Source organism: Dasypus novemcinctus, chromosome 12 (genome assembly GCF_030445035.2).
Source record: "Dasypus novemcinctus isolate mDasNov1 chromosome 12, mDasNov1.1.hap2, whole genome shotgun sequence".
In the NCBI taxonomy this organism is placed as follows: domain Eukaryota; kingdom Metazoa; phylum Chordata; class Mammalia; order Cingulata; family Dasypodidae; genus Dasypus; species Dasypus novemcinctus.
In genome coordinates, this window is record NC_080684.1 from 51,747,938 (window position 1) to 51,767,355 (window position 19,418).

Sequence of the window (19,418 nt, forward strand, 5' to 3'; positions counted from 1 at the left end):
AGCTTCAAACCACCACTCTGTGTGTGTGTGTGTGTGTGTGTGTGTGCACTTGCCCTGTCCTGGGTGAGACAGGTAAATAAGTTATGTTTTTCTGCCAATTTCTCCTTAAATTTGCTATAGATGTTGCCTTACAAATTTCAGTTCTGTATTATGGATATTGATAAGTCTGAGATCTTATTTTACATTTCCCACTTTGTTGTTACAAAGTGCCTTTCTTTGTCTCATTTAATATCTTCCCCCTGAATTAAATTTTGTTTGGTAAAAAATCTTGATCTTGGCTTTAATTTGCTTAGTAAGCCTTCGCCTATCCTTTTATTTTGTATCTTCCTAAATTACTTTGTTTTCAGTGTATCTTATGTGTATACCATATACTTGGGGTTTGTTTGGATTTCTTACCTGAGAAATGTTTTCAATTAATTGGTAAGTGTAATCTCTTTACAGTTATTGAGATAAAAGTTGAGTTTTATTATCTTTGTTGTTATTCTTTCAGTTGGTATTGCTCATTTAATTTTTTTCACTGTATGGCTTATATATTCTTTGTGTTTGCGTATTTTTTGAAGTTGGAAGGTATGTGTTTTTATCAGTAGTTATCTTTGTAAGTTACTCTTAATCCCTTATTCTTTAGATATTATTTAAAGCTGTGGGCAGTACATTTCCTATTCCTGTCCTCCCAATCCTCTAATTATATTATATTTCTTAATGTTTACCCTATTTATTTTTTCTTTCAACTTTCATTGCTTGTTTCATTGCTATAGTGTCAGGATTTATAATATTTACTTTCTGGTCTCTAACTATAATTCTCACATTTATTTTAGCCTTAGTTCTAAAGATAAATGGATTCAGTGATCACTACCAGTTTCTTTTTTCTGTTATTTCTAAATTCATCTCTTTTGGTTGAAGTTTAGCATCTAGTAATGCCCTATAAAAGGGTTCATGAAAACCCTATTGCTGCAACTTCCCTAAGTGTCCTGTAGTCCTACTTCGCCATCAACACTTGGCATGATCCAGCTTACTCATGAGTTTGAGCATCTCCATATGCTTGTTAACTTTCTGGATTTTATCTTCCATAAATTGTTCCTTTGCCAGTTTTTTTTTGGTTGTTGATGGTTGTGTGTTTTTCTTGTTGGTTTCAGAGTTATCCTTCTATGTTAGAAATTAATCTCTTGTTAGTTTTAGATACCATAATGATCTTATTCCAGTTTTTGCCATGTCTTCCATGAGCTTTAGTGGCTGCTCTGTGCTCCTGTTTTAGAGCAACAATAGCGTCCTTCAGTTTGAAGCCTTTTTTTCTCCTTAAACAAATTAATTTTGCTTAAAGGCAGCTGTTTTTCTGACGAGGATTTGCATATGCCATTTTTTTTCCTATTCCTCTCTTCTTTTTTTCTTACGATATTTATATGCTGGTTCCTTTTTGATGAATTACTCATCATTAAGGAAGAAGAAGAGTTCTTTTATTACTTGCAAGGGGTTTGTGCTGAAGAACAATCTGGACCACGTTTCAGCCTAGCAGGAATTCTCTTCATGATATAAGGCTGTGTGGGTGAGTCCCTTTAGTTTCTGCTTCTAAGAGAGATTGGCATTTGCAGGGCTGCTCATGTTGCAGTCTTCTTTTTTCCTTTTCTGTCCTGCCCCACCAACAGAATGCTTCTTGCAAATATGACTTTTCTGAGCAATTCTTCTTTCAGTTGACTTCCCTGCTTCTCTTTTATAATAAACCAGGTTGAAGGAATGGACTGCTACCAATCCACACACTTGATTCCCTTGTTTCAAACAAAGGACTGTTGGTTTTGTCCCTAAGTCCCTTAATTTTGAGAAATGTGGTGTTTTTTTTTTTTTTTTGATGTTTTCTGAGATCTGCAGTCACTGAAATCTTCTCTCAGATTCCTCCTGCAACCCTGTTTGACCTTCACTGCACTTCCAGTTGTTTGTAGTTTAGGGTTTCAGATGTCTCCTGTTTTCAATGAAAATGAACGTTACAATTTTGTCATTTTCCTTGCTATTGGGTAATTTCTGAGAGGAAGGGGGAATAGAGAATGCCATGTTTACCACTGTAATACTGGAAGTTTCTCTGCAGTATACTTTAAAAGTCACTGTTTTGTGTTTATGCATCATGTCATCCCAACTAGAATAGAGTGAATTCTTTGAAAGCTTTCTGCTTTACTTCCTTGTATCTATTATTGTTACTTCTTAAAATTTAGAGTAGTAAGAATTGTTTCCAATGTTTGTTAAAACTTTCAGTAGTTAGGCTTAATCCTCAAAGCTTCTGATTCAGAAGGCCTGGGTCTCAAGAATCTGCACATTAAACAAGCTTGTCAGGTGATTATAATATCATTTACCACCTGCACCTTGTAGGTAGGCACTGAATAATATCAATAGACTGATATGCAGGGACATGGATGTTTGCCTGAGAAGTCTTGGCAAATGTAATAGCGTAGGAATTGTTTTTATATATAAGACTGGCCAAAATAAAATATGTAGCAATAGGGAAGTTACTGAGGCAGGGAATGTTTTCCTCATAGAACGGTGAAAGAGACATTTTTTTCTATCTCAGAAATATTCTGCAGATCTGTTAAATTAGTGGTCTCTAGCATGTGAATGTTCTTCAGTAAATATGGATGAATGCCCATAAAACATCAAAATAAGGCAAAGTTTAAAAGACAAAGAGTCTTAAGACTCCCTAGAAAGCCATTCAAGAAAGAGAAGAATTTATCTATATATTTACGTGATTAAGCAGGCAAATACACGTGAGGGTCAATTTAACCATAGTATGGCTTGATTGTGAATTCATGAATGAATGAATGTGTTAGATATGCCACAAAGTAGGTTTTCCTCCTTTCTACTCCCGTCCTTCTGTGTGGCAGACTGCTGGTTCTCCGTTCTTCTGGGGCAAATGGCTTCCTGAAGACTACATTTCCCTTGTAGCCATGTGTGGTTGGGTAATTAAGTTCTCATGGAAAAATGATGTTAATGCTGGGCTTATTTACTTGCCCTGGACTTGCACTGTTTTCCACTTTATATAAAATAGAATAACAGCTATGCCTGTGACCCATCCTCAACCATACATATGATGTTAGGGGACAGTGGAGCTTCAAGACAGAGGGAACCTGGATCCCTGAATGACCTTGTGGAAGAGAGTATTGGCCAGCTGGACTGTTACATGAGAGAGAAAGAAATGCTATATTTAGATCATCATGTTGTGGGGTTTCTTTGTTCTAGCCACTTAGCTTTAACGTGAATACATTCTTATATAAGCAAAGTATGGTTGAGAGAAATATTTAAAGTGTCTCTTAAAGGAAAAAGCAGTGAAAACAAAAGTGGAGTACACACACATCATGAAGGAGGGAGAAGGACTTGGCCAGCCAGTCTTATTTTTTTAAAACAAATCAATTTTATTGATACATATTAAGAAAGCATAAGTCCATCCAAAGTATACAATCAATGGTATTCAGTATAATCACATATTTGTGCATTCATCACTTCAATCATTTTTAGAGCACTTTCATTATTCCAATAATAATAATAAACAAAAAACAAATAAAACCATCCTCTCTCTCTCTCTGTTTCTCCTGCCATACACAACTGCTATTCTTTTTCCTTCTCTCCAGTATATTTGCATTTATATTTTGAAAAGCAGTCTTTTTTTTTTTCTTCAAAGATTTATTTATTTATTTAATTCCCCTCCCTCCCTCGGTTGTCTGTTCTCTGTGTCTATTTGCTGCATCTTGTTTCTTTGTCCGCTTCTGTTGTTGTCAGCGGCACGGGAAGTGTGGGCGGCACCATTCCTGGGCAGGCTGCACTTTCTTTCATGCTGGGTGGCTCTCCTTACGGGTGCACTCCTTGCGTGTGGGGCTCCCCTACCCGGGGCACACCCCTGCGTGGCAGGGCACTCCTTGCGCGCATCAGCACTGTGAAAAGCAGTCTTATATATGCAATATCACCCATATTTGTGTTTTACATGAGGTTTTACTATCATATACAGTCCAGTGTTACAGTTTTTAGCTTTCCTTCTAGGAACATACATGAACTTAGACTTTCCCTTTCACCTACTGTCATACTCATGTAATAGCTCTGCTAGTTACAAACACTATGATGATGCTTTTACGATTTCTATTCATTTCCAAAGATTTACAGACAAACTTCTTACCAACTCTGCACAGATTAACCCTCAGCTTTCCATTCTCTACCCTCCTATTTTCTGGTGACCTATGTTCTAATTATTAACTCCATAAATTTACATAATATATTTAGTTTATAACAGCACAATCATACAGTATTTGTCCTTCCGTGACTGGCTTGCTTCACTCAACCTAATGTCCATCAGTTTCATCCATATTGTCATATGTTTCACGCCTAATTTTTAAACATACACATCAAAACATAAATGTACTTTATTATTTAGGATCTTAGTGCTGAATACAACTATTTCTGATGGCATTGTTACTGTCCTATTCCAATCTACCAGCGTTTCTCAGCTGGATGACAGCAGTAGCTGCTTAGCTGGTTGTCTGCTTCTACTCCTGCCTCTTCTATAGCTACAGCTGCCAGACTGCTTCTCTTAAACGTTACTCTGATCATGTCACTTCCCTGATCAAAACTGTCCAATGACTTCTCACCACACTTCGAATGCACCCAAGGATCTTACCATGGCCTATATTTCGCTTATGAGTTATATTTATCTTCAAAAGTTGGTAATTTAAACCGATGCAATGTTTTAATTATTTTTATTTAATGAGAAGCCTGGAATCATTCTTCTGCTCTGCTATTGTTAGTATATGGCTTCTATATTCAAGGATGCATTATGGTCACAATTTTTGGAATGTAGATTTGGTATTTTGGAATAGATAAAATTTATCAGAGCCAAGCCTGGTTAATGTTATGTATGATACAAGTAGATGATACTGTTTTTAAAGCTTGGAATTATCAGTGACTCTTTCCTCACCTTTATATTCAGTTGCAAATGGTTGAAAACCCAACACAAAGTAGTTTAAGCAGAGAAATTTACCAGCTCATATAACTAAAAGTTTAGGGTCCCTGGCTTCAGCTGGATCTAGGAGGTCAAATGATGCCATCAGGATTCACAGTGGTTTTTTTTTTTATTCTCTCAGATTTGCCTTCTCCAAGTTAGTTCTATTTTCAGGCAGGTTCTCCACTTGCTGGCAAGATCACTTCCAGCAGCTTCAGACTTAAATCTTCTCAACAATCCTGGCAGAGAGATTCAATTTTCCTGACAATTTCCCCATAGAATTAGTTCTTATTGGCCTTGCTCGAATCATTTGCTTATCACTGAAACAATCACAAAGGTAGAAGGATTCTCTGATTTGTCAATTCTGGTCACGTGCTCAGTCCTGGAGTCAGGGCTGGAATGCCATTCCATCTGATTCATATGCCCTGAATATGGTGATTCTCTAAGTTAAATCATTGTGCTGATCTCAAAAGGTGATGTCTGGCATGATGACTTATTCATTTTTACAGTTCTGAAGACACCTAATACTGTGTTCACTAAATATTCGTTGATTTGATCAAACTGATGCCCTCAAAATGAAACAACAAAACACATACAGAAAGGTGACGTGGATTCGGGAGTGGGGCAACAGTCACTATATTCTCTAATCACTTGTCACTTTAGACAAATACATCCTTTGAAATGTCCCCCCTTTCCTGTTCTGAAGGCAGTATAGCTCTCTCTAGCTCATAGTAGCATCCTATCTAATTTCCTTACCTCTAGTCATTCCCAACCCCAACCCTTGCAAGTACATTCTGGGAATTGATACCACACTTATCTTCCCAAGGCTTTATTTTGATCCTTTCTCTTTCCAGCTTAAAATCCTTCAGTAACTCTCTCCTCACCACCAAATTCCACGTTTTGCAGACTGGCGTTTATGATCATCTACAATCTGGCTCCCACATATCTTTCCAGCCTTATCCATCCTCCTGTACCAGTTCTATGGGCCAATTAATCTGCATCACTCACTATCACTGAACAATACCTTGTTCTCTTTTGTATATTCTACCCCCATGATCACTCTCTCTCATCCTAACCCCCATCTCAAAGGAGGAACCAGAGAAAGTGATCTCCAATAGCTATTCTTTTCTTCTTTAGTGTTAGAACCATTAATTTTTAGCTGAGCACATGGCCACTCAAGAGAGACTACATGTTTCCCTTGCAGCTAAATTCTGACTAACAGGGTGTAAGTGCAGTGCAATTGTCCTTAAATAGAAAGGTGTGTTCTTTTCTGCCCATATGTCCTTTTTGCTGGCTGGAATAACATGTGATAGCTGGAGCTCAAGCAGCCATTATAGAATACAGTAAAAGGTGCATCAGGATGGCGAAGTCTGTCCCTGTTGATCACAGAGTTGCCACACCAACCCTGAACTGCTGATGCTTAATGAGAGGAACACTATTTTGTTTAAGTTGCTGTTATTTAAAGTTTTCTGTCCTATATCCTAAATACTATAGGTGCTAATCTCTCTGCAAAAATGTATTGAGTATGATAATTATCTGGAGCCCAGTAAGAGGAATCCATTCAAAGATATTTTAAGCAAAAAGGTGGAATAATTTTAAGGATACAAGGATGTCACCAGAACTGTGGCCAAGATGTAATTAAACCTCAGGACTACCTGGAACCTGGAACTGAAACTCTTCTCTCCTTTTCTTTCTTCTTACTGCAGATGATTCACATGCGTGGCACAGAGAAGCAATAAATAAATATTAGTTTAAATTTGATGGCAGTGTGTATGTGTGTGTGTGTGTGTGTGTGTGTGTGTGTGAGAGAGAGAGAGAGAGAGAGAGAGAGAGAGAGAGAGAGAGAGAAAGGAGAGAGAGACCTGTAAAGCCAATTCCCAAAACATTTCCTTTTCCTTATGTGAATTGTTAAAATGGCTCTTTTGAAGGGAATCATACTATTTTTTATAAGTCCAAGCTACTTTGTTAACCCTTTCTCTCAGTTCCAAATTTTTCAGTTGCTTATTCTAAGATCAGAAAAGGAGCCTGATATGTGGAGTTGTCTGTGATTGATCTAAGGAAGACACTTTAGAGGCAGCTCTGCTTGGGTACAGAAGTTGCAAAAGCAAATTTTTTTAGCAACCCAAATACTAGTCCACAAGTAACTATTTTGCTAGAAAAGGAAATACATTTTTTGTACATTTCCCCCTGTAACTAGCTTTCTTTATTTTCATTTTGCCATTATTATTTATTGTCTGGGTTACTGCTTTCACCCTAACTTTTCCCCCATGGATTTAAAAAACTGTACTCTATTACCATATACACAACTGAACGGTTCCCCCTTAAACACATTCACATATATAATCCAGTGCTGTTAATTATGTTCACAATGTTTGACCATTACCACCATCTATTAAAACATTTCCATCATTCCAATAGGAACTCTTTATTTTTTTGATTCCTTATTCACCATGTTTACTTTTTTTCTTTTTTATTATATATTTTTCGCTCTTTTTAAAAAAAATGTTACATTCAAAAAATATAAGAGGTCCCCATATACCCCCACCCCCCTCACCCCACTCCTCCCACATCAACAACCTCTTTCATCATCATGAGACATTCATTGCATTTGGTGAATACATTTTGGAGCACTGCTGCACCACATGGATAATGGTTTACATTGTAGTTTACACTCTCCCCAGTCCACCCAGTGGGCCATGGCAGAACATACAATGTCCAGCATCTGTCCCTGCAGTACCACCCAGGACAACTCCGAGTCCTGAAAATGCCCCTACATCAAATCTCTTCTTCCCTCTCCCTACCCTCAGCAGCTACTGTGACCACTTTCTCCACATCAGTGCTACAATTTCTTCCATTACTAGACACAATAGTTCCATAGTAGAATATCAGTAAGTCTACTCTAATCCATACTCTATTCCTCCATCCTGTGGACCCTGGGATGGTTATGTTCACTCCACCTCTATATCGAGAGGGGGCTTAGATTCCACATGGATGCTGGATGCAATTCTCCTGCTTGCAGTTGTAGGCACTCTTGGCTCCCTGGTGTGGTAGTTGACCTTCTTCACCTCCCTGTTAGCTGGCTGGGGTAAGTTCAATAATCCAGTGGGTAGGAGTTGCAAGTCTGCTGAGACTCAGGGCCTGGCTGTCACATGGACAGTCCAGAGATTCAGGTCTCCTGAGTATACACCAACTCCAGTGCCAACCACAGGTCCGGTAAAAGTGACAGAAGAGGCATGTGTAGAAAAGTCACATCTGAGTCCAAATCCATCACACTCAGGAACACAAACTCCAAAGTAGGGCCAACTGACATGGCACTGAATGCCAGAGCCATCTGCCATGATCATAGAACTTATGGATCTCTGTATCCCTCAGGAGAACCAGTTCCTGGGGTTGTATCTACTTTGGCCTTCTCTGGGACCCTGCTGAGGCATGCGTAAGTGTGTCCCCTCTGATGACCTCCTGACTCTTTTTTGAAGACTCATAGCCAAACTAATTATTTTTTAAGTCTTAACTCACCATTCCCTACCCTCACCCCTGTTCCTGGTAACCTATATTCTAGATTCTGACTATATGAGTTTGCTTATTCTAATTGTTTCTTATCAGTGAGATCGTACAATATTTATCCTTTTGTGTCTTATTTCACTCAACATAAAGTCTTTCAGGTTCATTCACGTTGTCACATGTATCAGGACTCATTTCTTTTTACAGCTGAGTAATAGTCCATTGTTATGTATATACCACATTTCATTTATCCATTCATCAGATGATGGACATTTGGTTTGCTTCCATCTTTTGGCAATTTTGAATAATGTCGCAATGAACATCATTGTGCAAGTGTCTGCTCAAGCCCCTACTTTTCTTTTGGATATATACCTAGAAGTGGTATTGCCAGGTCATATTGTACTTTTATACTTAACTTTCTGAGAAACTGCCAAACTGTGCTTTCACCTAGTTTTTGCCTGAGGGTTTCTTATGTTATTGGCAGCTCATTGATATGTTTGCCATGAATAACTATCTGTCCCACTATATCAAAAAAAATCTTCAAATTCTCGTGGTAGGTGGTAGTTTAATTCTTATACCCAAAACATGAGCAACAAAAGAAAAAATAAATGGGACCGCTTCAATATTAAACACTTTTGCATCTCAAAGGACTTTGCCAAAAGGTTAAAAGACAGCAGACTCAATGGGAGAAAATATTTGGCGATAACATATCTGAGAAGTGTTTAATATCCATGATATACAAAAGAGATCATACAATTCAACAATAAAAAATCTACGTGATTTTAAAAAAGGGCAAAAGACTTGCAGAGACAACGTCCAAAGAAGAAATACAAATGGTGAAGAAACATATGAAAAAAATTTCAGCATTGCTAGTGATCAGGGAAATGCAAATCAAAACTATGAGATATCATTTCACACCTATTAGACTGGCCGCTATTAAAAGGTTGGAAAATTGTGAATGTTGAAGAGGATATGGAGAGATAGGAATACTTATTCACTGTTAGTGGGAATGCAGAATGGGACAGCCAGTGTGGAAACCTGTTTGGCAGTTCCTGAGAAAGTTGACCCGGCAATACCATTACTAGATATATATCCAGAAGAACTGAGAGGAGGACACGAACAGACATCTGCACACTGATGTTCATAGCAGCTTTATTCAAGAAAGCCAAAAGTTGGAAACAACCCAGGTGTCCATTAACTGATGAATGGGTAAAGAAATTGTGGTGTATACATGAGATGGAATATTATACAGCAGTAAGAAGAAATAAAGTCACAAAACATATGACAACCTGGATGAACCTGGAGGACATTGAGTGAAGCAAGCTAGACACAAAAGGACAAATACTGTATAATTGTGCTATTATGAACTAAATATATCATGTAAACTCATGAGTTAATAATTGGAATATAGGCCACCAGAAAATAGGAGGGTAGATAAATATAGGTCATCAGAAAATAGCTGAGGGTTAATCTGTGCAGAATTGGTAAAAAGGTTGTTTGTAAATCCTTGGAAATGAATAGAAATGGTGAAAGCTTATCATGCTTACACAATTTAACTAGCAGTGCTTATGAGCATGACAGTTGAGAGGGAGTCTAAGGTAATGTATATTAGTAGAAGGAAAGCTAAAACTGTAACATGGGACTGTATTAGTAAAACCTCACATAAAACACAAATATGGATGATATTGCATATATGAGACTGTTTTTACCAAATATAAATACAAATATACTAGAGAGAAGGAAAAAGAAGTATAGCTTTGCACAGAAGGGGAAGAATAGAGAGATTGAGAGGTCAAGAGTTTTGTTTTTCTTCTTATTATTATTGGAATAATGGAAGTGCTATAAGAATGATTAAAATGATGAATGAATAAATATGTGATTATACTGAATTCCATTGATTTTACACTTAGGATGGATTTATGCTTTATTAATATGTATCAACAAAATTGATTTAAAAATGTTTTTGTAAAGGAACTATGAGATAATTAACATAAAATCAGCTTGAGGCTAGAAAATACCATGCTACATTTCTTCTAACTTTGAAAACAGAACAGAGGCAAACAAACAATAAAAGTTATAATTATGTGTAACAACCATAGAAAGATTTGTTCAATTTTAGATTTTTAAAATCTTTGCACTCATCTCTTTGTTTTCTGGCCCCAGATATGCATGGGAATGTCTTAAGATTGAAAGAATTTAATATTATTTAGGTTGAATTTAATATTAACTGTATAATTTATTTTCTTATAGAAGGGAAAGAAGGCAAATTCAGGCACACTACAAAATCTTTCTTGATGTTTTATTAAAAAATTTTTTTGCCTTTATTGGAGAAGTTGTGGCTTTACAGAACAATCATGCATAAAATAAAGGACATACATTTTGCGGGCTGAGATTCAGAGTGTTTTATATTCTATAACGTATCTTGAACTCTGTGCAGCAAGGACACTGAAGTGTTACTGTAGGGAATTACCCATATTACTCTTCTCATTCTCAAACTGGGCTAGCAGGTTAAGTATGTGAGAGGAAACATCTCTAATTACATTTCAAAGAGCAACGTGGATGGTAGGTGATTTGTAAATTGACCAACATAAAACACAGGCATGTGGCTATCTCAGTATTCCTGCCGACTCATAAATGCTTTAGGTCCTGTGTAGAATATATCACAGACCCTGCCCTCTAAACCTTTATATACAAAAACAGTGCACCCCGTCTGTATGCCATTCAGTCTTTCTGCATTTATTGAGCCAATCATTCTGCATGTCAGGCCTTGTAATTGTTCTCAAGAAGCTCATAGTCTCATTAAGAAAAGAGACAAAATTATAATTCTAGGTGATAAGTGATAGAAAGAGGTCAAATGTTATGGAAACAGAATAGGAGCCCCTAGTCTATACTGGGGTGGGACAGGGCTGGTGGCAAGCAATAGAGAAGGAGTCACAACAGAACTGACGCTGAATAATTAAGGACAAACAGGAATAGTCAGGTAAGGAAGAATGCGGGAACAGACATAACAAGAAAAGCAGTAGCATATGTAAAAACAGGGATGTGTAAGAGTTAAGGCTGGGGATCCAAGTAATTTGCTGTATACTGAGTTTAGGGTACAGGTAGGAATAGAATATCTTGAGATGAGGCTGGGCACTGTCCAGCTCAACTAATGAAGGGTCTTGCATGACACATTAATACTCAATTTTCAGCTTGCATTTAAAAAAATAAGTAGCATGAAGGATGGATTTGAGTGTTATTCCATTTATTTGTTACCAATATACTTGTTTTCCCAGCTAGGTTTGATCCCTTGGGTGGTAGGGACTGTCATCTAATGGTTCCCCAAGTCTAGCAGTAGACACACAGATGGAGCACAATAAATGTTTGATGTACGATTAACCAAGTAAATGGAGTAAGACAGAAGAGTGAAGAGTCCCTTAATGAGGAAGTTTATATCTAGTGGCAGTGACTATGTAACAAAAGGAAGATTTAAGAATAATTTAAGAATTAGAATGGGTAGGACTTGGTGATATATTGGAGATGGGGCATAAGAGGGTAAAAAATGATGACCCAGGTTTGTCTTAGGATTACTAAGTGGATGATAATAGTAATAATGATATCAATTAAAATAGCTGATATTCATTAGGTACTGTGTGTCATGCAGTACACTAAGTATTAAAGGATTTAACCTCTCAGTGACCCAGTGAGGTAGGTATTCAAATTATTCCCATTTCTCAGATGAAAAAACTGGTCCTCATAGAGATTGACATGCTTCAAGGTCCCACAGCTAGTAGATGGCAAATTCAAATCCAAGAATTTTGATTCCAATACACATAAACTCCTCTTCTTTACCGTCTCTAAAAATGTGACCAATATACTGAATAACCATTCTATTTAATAATTGTATCACATAAATTACATGTATCTCTTTTACTAAACAGAGAGACAGTTACGGTGATTGCCTTTTGGTCAGATTTTTGGGAGCTTAGTTCTGTAATTTCACCTTTCCTACCTGGAGGCCCTAAAGTGGGGGTAGAAGTTTGATGAAACAGCTGACACGAAAGATGAGAGAAGACAGATAAAGAAACGACATTCTCGAATGCTCCTGCTGCTGGAATGACGCCGTCTGGGTTCTCTCTACCCGCCCTCCTGCCCTCACACACACATTATAAAGGATTGGTTCTGGAGGCCCTCAGCTCGCAGCGAAGGTTCCCCTTCCGACGTCTGGCTAACCCAACACACTCGAAGTTAACCCAAGGTCGCCTCTCCCGGCCCAGGAGACGCGGCTTGGCGCCACCTCGCGCCGGTTCCCAGGGAAACCGTCCACGTTGGCACCTGGGGCCCGCATCGCGGCACCTGCGACGAGCCCCGCCACCTGCGACGAGCCCCGCCAGGCGCCAGGGGGCGCGAAGCCTGCCCGCCCCTTCGGCAGCACGCCGGCCCCTCCCAGACAGCCCCGCCTTCCCTCCGCGGGGAAGGCCGCGCCGCGCTCCCGGCCGCGCTCCCGGCGCAGGCGCAGTCCCGCGCTCCCTCGGAGGCTCCCAGCGCAGTTCGCCCGCCGCGGCGGAGTGGAGCGGCCTCGGAATTCAGTCTCCCTCCGCCGCTCGCTGCCTAGGGCGCGCTCTCTGCGGCCGTGCGAGCGTTCTGAGGGCGGGCAGCGGCCGCGATACGTTCGTCAGGTGAGTGCGGCTGCGGGAGAGAGAGCCCCGGCGCGGGCGCCGGAGCACCGCCCCCCTCAGCGCCCGCGCGCCCGCCCCCCGCGAGCGGGCCGGGAGGGGCGGCCGCGGCAGGTGCAGGTCCCGGCGCGGCGGAGGGCGCGGCAGGAGGGCGCGGCAGGAGGGGACCCGCGGCGGCCGGGGCGAGCTTGGCGCCCCGGGGCAGCTCGCGGCCGCTGGTGGGCGTCGAGTGGCGTCGACCCGGCTCCCCCGGCCTCGGGCGTGTTACTCATTAACCGCGCGGTCCCGGGCGCCAGCGGCGGAGAGCCCGGAGCCCGGCTGCCTGGCGGCGGGGCGGCCGCAGCCCGGAGCCGTGGGCTCGGGGTCGGGCTGTACAGAGAGTTCCCGGCCTCGTCGGCGGCACATCGCCCCGGGACTCGGCGCGGGATGAAGCGGTAGCGCTGGACCGGGGCCTCTCTCCTGCCCGAGACTGAGTAAGCGGCGACCCCGGCGCGATGCCGAGGCGTAGAGGTCACCCTCGGCAGGTTTCGGTGAAACTTGGCGGGGAAGAGCGAGCGCCGGGAGTCGCGGTGAGGACGTAGCCAGTGCAGCCTGACTTTAGTTTCGGGCAGTTGAGGGGAGCTGCACAGACGTCATTCCTCTGCCCTTCCAGCGCTGACATCTCGCCCCGAGCGCCCGGGGAAAAGCGAGCTTAGTGGACTCGAGGAGTGAGGTTAAGTGGAGTCTGCGGCACGTGAAGAGTTTCCAGTTTTTATGAGATTTAAACAACAAAAATCTGTGATGGCTAAAGGGTAAGGTCTTGCAGATTAAGAGCGCTGGGTTAGTACTGATTCCTGAGAGACTGTTTAGTTCCGTGGAAAGGTAGCATATACCAAGCCTACCTGTTTCACACTTCCCTGCCGCCTCAGCCCCCCTTCAACTCTTTGCTTTCATTGTCGGGAAAGAGCCATATAGTCTTTTTGCCATGGGAATGATTACATAATTGGAAAAGAGGCCGATAAGAGATTTGAAACAAAACAAAACAATACCGTTCTATTTATAAATCTGAAAGTCCCAGTTTTTGCTCATTATCTTCATTCTTATTTTGTTGTTCATGCAATTTTTAAAAAAATGATGAATGACAAATCAAGGAAAAGGAATAGGTTTGTAGACCAATCATAGTAAATATTTGATATTTACTGGTTAAATATTTCACCAGTTTTATGAGCCCTTCTTGTTACATTTCTTATTTATTTACCAGTGCTATGCATTTTGATTAGGGACTTTTCATGTTTGGACAGACATTGTATTCCAAATGTGATCGTTAATGTGACGTAACCCTATGTCCCTTGTAGAATTTGTAAAAATAAACTTAGTGGTTATGCAATTTTATTACAATAATGCATTTCTTATTAGGAAAAAGCTATTTTAATTTTTTCATTATAGTAATGTTATTTATTAGCATGTGCCATTGTGAGACGAAGTGGATACATTTATTATAACTCTCATTTTTGTGTTTGGCAAACAACTCATCGGCGGTATTGAATACCTCTGTTGTTTCACCAGGGTAAATATTAATGTTCAGCTGCTTTGCGGAAGGGTTTCTAATTAGGCCCCATTGCACTCTTTGAATGAATGTAGTTACTACTATAATATGAAATTACCAATATTGGATATTTTTGAGCTACATAAAAAATGGTGTTTTCATATGGTTCAAGCTAATATGAACCTCATAATGGAGGGGAGAAGATAGTGTGCCAGGCACTGCTTGTTGTATTAAGTACCATCCTTTAGTCCTCACAACATTCCTGGATACAGATGGTGCTTTTGCCTTTTACAAATGAGGAGGCTGAGGCTCAGAGGAGTGAAGTAACTTGCCCATGTTTACTTAGTTGTCAGAGGTCACACAGGTGGGATTAAAAACTGGGAGTGACTGCCAGAAATGGAACTATTACTGATCTTGCTCCTTCAATTCCTTGACTACATCTTCTGAAGAAGAACTTGCTTATAAAGAGGGACACAAATGAAAGAAACTATTATTTCTATTTCTGATTAAAAAAAAAAAGACCCAAGTTTTCTGACAGTGGTAATAACACTACTGCTACTACTATTATCTACTAATACTTATCTAGTGCTTTATCACATGCCAGGTCTGCTCTAAGCACTTTATATTGTAATAACTCTTTTACTCTCATGACAACCTAGGGCTGATAGGTAATCCTTTATCTCTATTTTATACTTGAGAAACCAAGAGGTTAACTAGCTTGCCCGTGGTCATGCAGTTAAGTGGCGGGCAGGGTATTTGTCTTCATTGTCCATATTTTTAATCACTGTGCTCTCCCACCTCCTTATGTATAGGTTGTAATGCTGAAGAATTGTTTTTAATTTACCTTTTATGAGATACTTAATATTAGTGTACATGTAATTATTAATGTGTCATGGTGTTGTAATCAAATTTATGTACTGAGCAACTACTCAGAAGGTCATAGTGGGTGAGGTTTAAAGGAGTGTATTCATAGGAGCTTGGAGTGTAGGTCATATAATCATCTCCATTTCTTACTTTTATAAGTTCCTCAAAATTAGGAAGGCACTTTTCACATACATATTTTTTATTGTACTTTTAATAAGTGCCAGATAAGACAAAGTGCTGGAATAGATGGGGAGTGGGAGCAAAGAAAGGAGAGTAGTGGATAGAGATATTTATGTGTTGAGGTGATGGGCAAGACTTTGAGGCTATTCTAAGGAATTAACACTTTTTCACACTAAACCTTTGTCCAATATAATTCTAGTTAAAATTCAGCTCAACAAAGGGTGGTAAAATTGGTTACTAAAGTTAAGAACTTCAATACACTTGATTGCCTAAAAATAAAATTTCTGAGTACTTGAAAACTTGTTTTTCTAGCTAGTTTTTTTTTTTAGGATTTATTTTATTTATTTCTCTCCCCGCTCCCTGCCTCTCGCCCCAGTTGTCTGTTCTCTGTGTCCATTTTACTGCGTGTTCTTCTTAGTCTGCTTCTGTTGTTGTCAGCGGCACGGGAATCTGTGTCTCTTTTTGTTGTGTCATCTTGCTGCATCAGCTCTCCGTGTGTGAGGCGCCATTCCTGGGCAGGCTGCTCTTTATTTTGCGCTTGGCGGCTCTCCTTACGGGGTGCACTCCTTGCTCATAGGGCTCCCCTACGCGGGGGACACCCTTGCGTGGCAGGGCACTCCTTGCGCGCATCAGCACTGTGCGTGGGCAAGCTCCACACGGGCCTGCCCGGGTTTGAACCGCGGACCTCCCATGTGGTAGGTGGATGCCCTATCCATTGGGCCAAGTCTGCTTCCCTCTAGCTAGTTTCTTCTTTTCTGTATTACTATCTTTTGCCAGGTGGTACTTTTTTTTCTCCCTTTTTTTTGCCTCCATAGCATTCCTGTATTTTAGTATTTATAAGTTTTGGTATTTATATTATATTTGTGTTAATTGACCAGGTGGTCTCTTCATTAGTTGACAAGTGCTTTGAAGGCAGGGCTTAAAGTCATAGTGACCCATTTTATAGCTTTAGCATTGGGCCTGGTACCCAGTAGATACTGTGCTGTGTTTGGTGATGCATTGTCAGTGGAAGAGTATTAGGGTATATTGAAATTGATCTAGGGAAACCGACTTGGCCCAGTGGTTAGGGCGTCCGTCTACCACATGGGAGGTCCACGGTTCAAGCCCCAGGCCTCCTTGACTCGTGTGGAGCTGGCCCACACTCAGTGCTGATGCGCGCAAGGAGGGCCCCGCGCAAGGAGGGCCCCGCGTAGGGCAGCCCCACGTGCAAGGAGTGCGCCCCGTAAGGAGAGCTGCCCAGTGCGAAAGAAAGTGCAGCCTGCCCAGGAATGGCGCTGCCTACACTTCCCGTGCCGCTGACGACAACAGAAGCAGACAAAGAAACAAGACGCAGCAAATGGCCACAGAGAACAGACAACCGGGGGAGGGGGGGGATTTAAATAAATAAATAAAAACTAAAAAAAAAAAAAAAAAGAAATTGATCTAACAGTAGAAATTGAAATGAGTATTCAGAGAGTGAATTGAAGGGGCTAGTGGAAGGGAGAGAGGGATTCCTGGAACAAATAGTGTTAATTTTCTCTTTATTTTCACCTTGTACTTTCTCTCTCAATTTGTAATTAAATTAGGTAGCTTTATAAGTTTAATTTTTATAAAATCAAAGTTAAAATAAAGGGAAAAAGAATTCTTGTTTTAGCTTAGAATATTGGAAACTTAAGATAAAGTTGAAGGTGAAGTAGCTAAAGTCCTAAGCTATGATTACTTAGATTAGAGGAATAAAGAGTGAAAATTATTGTAGTTCAAGTTTGGGAGATTTATTGCTTGTAGTCAACAACACCATTGTAAATATAAGCATACTGGAAGTTCAGAAAACTCTAAGTATTTGAATTGATAATCTAGTTTGAAGAAACTATTAAAGAATGTGAGAGTGCCTTTGAAAGCAAAACGGAGCGTACAGACTTAGAACCAGTTAAACAAGTGAATTAATTTGATGTGTCCAGATAAGAGAAGGAGTATTGAGTATTTGTTTTGAAGTACCTGGTTGACAGATGGGGATAAAGTAGAAAAGAACAACCAAAGTAAATTTCAAAAGCAATAAATCAGTAGGATTAACTAATTCCTTGCTGAGAAGAGAATCATATTTGAACTGTATACCTCAGAACTGTTTTTCCTCCTTTCTCCTTTTATCTCAGATAAATAAGGATCCCTTATGATTTGTAAAACAGACACTTCTGTGTGCTGATGATATTTTCCTCATCACTAATTCCTTCTTTCTTGGCTCTTTATAATTGTCATACATTTGTATTTTGCTTTCCAGTTTGCAAAACATTTTTATATTAACAATTAAGCCTTTTGATTTTATCACATGTAGATTGGGGGGGGGAGGGGAACGGTGGGGAAAGTAGCACCACCATATGTAGAAACTGAGGCTCAGAGGAGTTAAGTAACTTCCCCAAGGACACAGAACTAGTTAACGACAATCTGGACTGAAAAGTAGGTTTTCTAAAGCTAGTCTGATAAAATGTTCAGGTTTCTCCAAACCTTAAAAATTCAGTTTCTCCATTCTTAATACTTTCTCAAGGTACCTCCTATTCTATCTCTGTCTTTTTAAACAGGGATATACTGGATTTCATTGCCTCTACTCTCCACTGCTTTACTATTCATCCCTTCTCTAAAGACTGAAGATTGTTTATTTATCCAGTCAATGCATACTTGAGTGCCAATTGAATTTTTTTTTTCACAAATAAATTTTATAGGTTGAAGTTAAATAAAATTTGATAGGGCTATCTATAAAATGTTGGAGATTTGGACTCGAAAGGTATTGGGAATGAAAGAGAAAAGGGAGAGTGAAAGAGAGAGAAAAAGAATGAGAGAGCTGGGATCAGGGGGTCTGCGAGTAGGGACTCATCAGACGAACTGAATATTTAGTTGACGTGTATTCTTACATATACAAAATAAAGAAAAAGATATTTGGAAAACAATTTTTTGTATTTATGTTCCAAGGGTTTGTAACTAAATACAATATAGTATTAGTATATTATAAATTTTGAGTATTTTCTGAAAATCCTTAATATAAGAAACTATTAAAACTGACATCCTCAAATATGTCAGGTTATGAGGCATTCTAGTGGAATTAGTAAATAAAAATTAATTTGTGTTCTATTTTAATAAAAGTGAAAAGTTTTTGGAGCTTGATTGACCATTTTACTAACTTTTCACTTGGGTTATTAAATTCATAATTGTAAACATAGAATGTTTCTTAAAATGTAAATGTGACTTTTTAAAAAATAACTGGAACGTTAGTTTAGAAAGCCAACTTTGAAGTTATGGTCGAGCTTAATTAGAAAATTATTTTATACATATACACAGACATGTACACATAAAACACTTAGTTTCCCCCTTCCCCTCCTTTCTGTAGTATTTGTACAAATCTTGAATTGGTTCTTTTCTTATTTTAAACTTTTTCATTATGGAGAATTTCAGATGAAATAACTAGGTGCAATTGTATAATGAACTTCAAAGTTTCCATCACCTGGTCCCAGTAACCATCAACAGAAGTCACTTCTGCCCCATTCACTTCTCCCCCTCTTGTTTGCTTTTGAGGCAAATTCCAGGCATTGTGCAATTTCATCTGTAAATATATCAGTATGTATTTCTAAAAGATGGGGGCAGTTAACATCTATAGGACCATTACACACTTAAAGAATTAACACTAATTTCTTAGTATCAAATATCTGCACTTTAAAAAAGATAAATAGGAGTAAGACCACTATAGTAAAGTCAGTCTTCTATT

At 39.5% G+C, this 19,418-nt stretch overlaps 1 protein-coding gene across 3 annotated transcripts in view; it reads left to right on the forward strand.

Moving 5' to 3' along the window:
• Nucleotides 1-12,897: 12,897 nt before the first annotated feature.
• RAB3IP (RAB3A interacting protein) overlaps nucleotides 12,898-19,418 on the forward strand; it is a 60,997-nt gene continuing 54,476 nt past the window's right edge. Inside the window, exon 1 of one of the 3 annotated variants that reach the window (XM_058308414.2) lies at nucleotides 12,898-13,122. Coding sequence is in view for 1 of the 3 variants with exons in the window: in XM_058308413.2 (XP_058164396.1) it covers nucleotides 13,873-13,910 (38 nt within the window). In the remaining 2 variants the exon portion in view is untranslated. Of the gene's footprint in view, nucleotides 13,123-13,349; nucleotides 13,911-19,418 lie in introns of those variants that run through there. The other 2 variants (XM_058308413.2, XM_058308415.2) reach the window with 2 other exon arrangements.